The following is a 4,964-nucleotide window of genomic DNA, read 5'->3' on the forward strand; positions in this document are numbered from 1 at the left end:
GGTTGGACTCGATGATCTTAGAGGTCTTTTCCAACCTCAATGATTCTATGATTCTATGATTCTATGAATGAGCTTTCCTGTGGGGAAGGTGGAAATCTGGAGGCAGCCGTGTCGTTCCGAAGGAGAGTTAACCCCAGCTCCCACCCCCCAAAAACCCGCAGGGTTCAGACAAGCGTGGAAACTCCACCTGCAAAGAAAGCAGCCCTGAGAAAAGGGAGGGCGGTTGCAGGTTTTTAAGTGTCTTTCGGTACTGCTGGTGGAGCTCAGCACCCCTATAAGCCTCCCCACAGCCCATTCTGTGCACCAGCACCCTGGGTCCTGAACCCCCCGGGTGGTCTGTGGGTGCGAACGTGGCGATAGATACTTCTGTGTATATGTGTGCGCTCGTATGTGAGGATGTTTTAGATGCAGGAGCTGGAAGGCAGGCGGTAACTTTCCCTACTACGTGGTTATAGTCGGGTCTGGAGAGATTGTCCTGCAGCCGCTTCTCAGCCTGTCCCAAAAGCAAGCGGATGGACTCGTCACGGGTCTGACCTTGCGCTGTCCCTTTGTGCCTTTGCTGTCCAGCTGGCTGCGGTGCATTTGGTGGATTCTCACTACTGCACGGACCCTGGCAAGTTCATCTCCGTTCTCTGCACCTCGCTCTCCACCATGCTGCACGTGGAACTGCCCCACGTCAACGTCCTCTCCAAGATGGACCTGATCGAGCAATACGGCAAGCTGGGTAAGAGCCTTTGCGAGAGAGACGCGTGGAGTTGGGCTGGGGAATCGGGTGCGGATTAGCTGCTCGGGTACGGGGATGTATGGCTGGGAGGTGGGGGGGGAACTGGTGTAAATCTCGCTGGCTTCTTGGTGGCATGTTCTGGCCAGGGAAGCCCCAATATTTACAGATTGCCTTCAGAGCTTCTTGGTCTTTCCCTGCAGCTTTCAACCTGGATTATTACACAGAGGTCCTGGACCTCTCGTACCTGGTTGACCATTTAGCTTCCGACCCCTTCTTCAGAAACTACCGCCGCCTCAATGAGAAGCTGGTGGAGGTGATCGAGGACTACAGCCTGGTGTCCTTCGTTCCGCTCAACGTCCAGGTGATGCAGCAGGAGGAGTGGGGCAGAGAGAACAGGGAGCGTTGGATAGGTAGTCAGCACGTTTGGTAGCAGCTAGGTTACATCTGCGTAGAGCCATGAGGGCTGAAAAGCTCAACTGTGAAGAGACTCCGGCATGGGGAAGGACAGTGAAATACACCCAGACTCGTAAAAGATCTGCAGCAGCCAAAGGAAAAGAAAAGGCTGATGAGTCTGGGGCTACGTGGGCTTTGTGTCCTGGGGTGGGGAATTAAGACTCCCCCTTCGTTCACTCTTCTGGGCCTGCATTTCAAATCTGGGCAAGGTGTTACCTAAAACGTCGTTAAATTAGGGAGCACAAAATAATCAGACGATTGGGAGGAATGCACGTGGGAGGAAGGGCTGAAAACGTTAATCTTGTAGCTTGCAGAAGTGTCAACAGAGTCAAATGGGCTGAGACAAGAGGTGATGAAAGGGAGCGAGAGGGTGGAGGGTGTCAGCCCGTCATGTATTTGGGCTCCACAGGGCGTGCCCCTGGTTGTCCTGCGGCCCCTCTGAGCTCAGGGAGGCCGGCAGCACGCTCGGGGCGTTGGGCGCTGTGTGGGTGGCCCGGAGCCTGGGAGGAAATCCATGGAAAAGCCCAGCGCGAGCTCTTGCCTCCGGGGAAGGGCCACGGTCCCCGTGTGTCATCTCCCGCCCTTTCAGGATAAGGAGAGCATGCGGCAGGTGATGCAGGCGGTGGACAAAGCCAACGGCTATTCCTTCGGAGACCAGGAGCACAGGAGCCTGGAAGCTCTGATGTCGGCAGCGGTGGGAGCCGATTTCCACTTCACTTCGTATCCTTCTCCACCGATCCTTTGTTGTGTTGAGTTTTAATTTCTCCTTCCCTGGGGAGGAGAGGCTGGAGGTGGGGCTGGCAGTTTGCAGGCCCAGGTTGTTCCTAACATCATCTGATGCTGTTTGGTGATACTGCATGTAGCGAGCAGGGCTCGGCCCAGACCTTAGCAGACAGTTGTCCACACCAAAGCCACCACAGTTGTTGCTAATTGATACTGTGAATGTGGGAGGAATCTTTTGACAACTTTTCCTCTCCCTCACACTCACTCGGACTGGTTCGTTCCACCTCGTCCAAACCATACAATTGATTCTCCTGTACTTGTCGGGTCTGGGATCGGCCAGAGCCAGAAATAACTCGGGTGATGCCTGCTGCTGCCAGTACTGCTGTCTTCCTGCCAGCCTTCAGGCTAATGCGGGGCTGGTTCCTCGCCGAGAACGTTAAGAGCTCCTTGAAGAAGGGAGTGTTTGAGCCCAGCCCCTTGTTTTCCTTAATTACTGCATTATCAGCACACTTGCAGTGCAGGAGAAGTATGTGCAATCTCAGGACGAAGCCGTGAAAGAAGAAGTGATGGATCTGTAACACGCCCACCTCTTCCACAGCCGCTCTCGGGTTTTGACACCTCTCCTTTTCCTGCCAGGAGCTTAAGGGATCTCCGCGTCGTGTGACTCGGACCAAGGGCAAGCCTTTCCGGGCGGAGGTCTGGCTGCCGGACTCCCTCTCGAAGGGTTTGACCTCTTGTGCTTCGGCCCCGCCGCACAGAGCAGCGTTTTTGCAGAAGGGCGACGGCTGAGTTGCAAAGCCGCGGTTAGCGAGAGAGGAGAAGCAAGATAAAGGCTCCTCCTCCCCATCATGACCAAGGCAGATCCAGAGAAAGAAAAATCAGTTTGGGCGGTGAGACTTGAGACGAAAGTCCTTGGTTTACAGCATAGGAGGGGCGTGCGTGGGCCTCGTACTCGGAGGAGTATTCAGGCTAAGCAGCCTCCAGTCTGTCTCAAGGAGGACAGAAAAGATGGTTGTTTTTCTTTTGTTTTTTTTTAAATAATGATGGACTCTTTCTTAATAAACACTCCTTTGTCTCGCTTTCATCTTGTGAGTTTGCTGAACCCAAATAAATAAAACCAAGAGTGCAACAAAGCCCGAGGCTAAAAAGCCTCTGGTGGGAACGTCACAGCAGCCGCTGCTTTGTGTACTTTGCAGAAGGGCTCCGTGTTTGCGACGTCGTTTTCCTCTATGATCTGCCTGAGAACAGGCAAAGCGTTTGCTGGAGGGAGTGGGGAAGAGCGACTGTGGGTTGGGAAAGCAGGTCACTCCTCCTGCGCCCTTATCCAGGGGCTGAAACGCTGGCGTTCGGCGTGCACGCGGCGCGCTGACGGTGACGCACGAACTGCAAGCTCGGCTTTTGTAGGCTTTTGATTAAGAAAGACCCTGTGTGACTCAGCGGGAGGTTGGAGCGCGTCGTTTGCATGTAGGGCCTTCCCCCAGCAGCTGGCTTGTCTGCCCTCATCCACCTTCCTTTTTCTGGGCTTGCTTTCTCCAGTACCTTCTCCAGATCCCGAATCCTGGGGCTTCCCCTCCTCCCTATGTAATTCCCTCTCGCCGGCCGGCAGCAGCCGCCGACGGTGACGGCAGCAGCTCCCAGCCTCACGTGCCACCTACTCGGCGTCCCCGCTGCAGGCAGCGGCTTGGGTCCGTCAGTGCCGTGAAGCGGGAAGGTTGGGGGCGACGAAAAGCAAGGGGTCCGCACCGAGCAGCCTTCCGAGCGCCTGCCGGCAGCTCGCGCAGCCGCACGTAGGATGGGAGCGGGCGAGAATCCTGGCTCCCAGCTCGGTGTGCAGATTCAGCATCGCTTCTTGCCCAAGACCTTGCGTAAGATAAGACGGCTCCTTTGTGCAGGACAGCCTGGCCCTTAGCAGAGCGGTTGCAGACCCCCCGACTCGGTGACTCTCGACGTGAGCGGGGTCTTGCTTGGCAGGGGCCGCAGCTAGGCGGGGAATTAAAACTAAAATTTCCTGCGTCTCACAGCTTTGTGGCCAGGATTTGGAGACAAGGCGGTGCTCAGGGGGGGGAAGGAGGGCGAAGACACAGGCTTCCGTCCGCGCGCCCGCACGTCCACGCGCGCGCTTGTGCTTTAATGAGCTCAGTTCACAATGAAAGACTACACTGGCATTTCAGATATAAAAGTCAAATTCCTGTCGGCTGTCGGTGCCTGAGCTCTTTTCCCGAGAGCCCAGGGACTTCCCTGGGTATTCCTGGCTGAAACCCGGCGGCCGCATTTCTGTGCTATCTGGGGCTGACGGTCTGGAAGCCAGTCTCACCATAACGGGAGCTGAAACGCCATCCTTGCCTTGCGGTCTCGTGGACTCGTCCCGGTCGTCTTTGAACCCTGTAGTTGCTGTAAAGGGGTAGAAGATGTGATCATAAAAAAAAATGTGAATTTTTGTGGCGGCTTTTTCATGACTTTGAGAGATTTGGTGGCTTAAAAGGGTATTGTCAGGTCAAGCTGGAATTATGCAAGAGCCATCAAAGCTTTTGAGGCCGTTTGGCTTTTTTATTTTAATACCCAGGCAGTATCTGCAGCCCCAGCCCTGCTGCGCTCTGCCGGTGCTGGAGAAAATGGAAATCAAAGGTGATAGAAACCCCGTAGCTCAGGGGACCCCTGCCGTGCCCGAGCCAAGAAATGCTGAAGTCTAAAAGAGCTGCAGCCTGAAAAGTGCAGCCTTTTCGCACCAAGTGGCTCCTCGCAGCCCGGGTTTGGAAAGCAGGGGCTGAATTGGGACCCGCAGCTCAGCAGGGACGCTGCTCGCTGCTCCTGGTCAGGGCGAAGCAGAAAACGGCTCGGCAGCGGGCAGGGATGGCCCGGTGCGAAATCCAGCCGGCTCCGTGTCCCCACGTTGGGAGGGGACGGCCTTGCCCAGGCTCCCCGGGGGCTGAGGGAGGTGACACTCTGGCTCCTGTCGCTCCCGTTGAGCAATCAGCCGGGGCGAAGGGCCAGGATTAGTCACCCCAATTGAGGCACATCCCTTGGGGGGGGGGGAGGGAGGGGGGGGGCAGCGTTTCCGCCGAGG

At 56.1% G+C, this 4,964-nt stretch overlaps 1 protein-coding gene across 1 annotated transcript in view; it reads left to right on the top strand.

Moving 5' to 3' along the window:
* Positions 1-2,984, top strand: part of GPN2 (GPN-loop GTPase 2) — a 4,875-nt gene extending 1,891 nt beyond the window's left edge. Inside the window, exons 2-5 of the mRNA XM_009276199.2 lie at positions 568-724; positions 925-1,085; positions 1,767-1,897; positions 2,406-2,984. Coding sequence (XP_009274474.1) covers positions 568-724; positions 925-1,085; positions 1,767-1,897; positions 2,406-2,478 — 522 coding nt within the window. The 3' untranslated portion in view covers positions 2,479-2,984. The remainder of the gene's footprint in view (positions 1-567; positions 725-924; positions 1,086-1,766; positions 1,898-2,405) is intronic.
* Positions 2,985-4,964: the final 1,980 nt, after the last annotated feature.

Source organism: Aptenodytes forsteri, unplaced genomic scaffold, assembly GCF_000699145.1.
Source record: "Aptenodytes forsteri isolate BGI_AS27 unplaced genomic scaffold, ASM69914v1 Scaffold321, whole genome shotgun sequence".
Lineage (NCBI taxonomy): Eukaryota > Metazoa > Chordata > Aves > Sphenisciformes > Spheniscidae > Aptenodytes > Aptenodytes forsteri.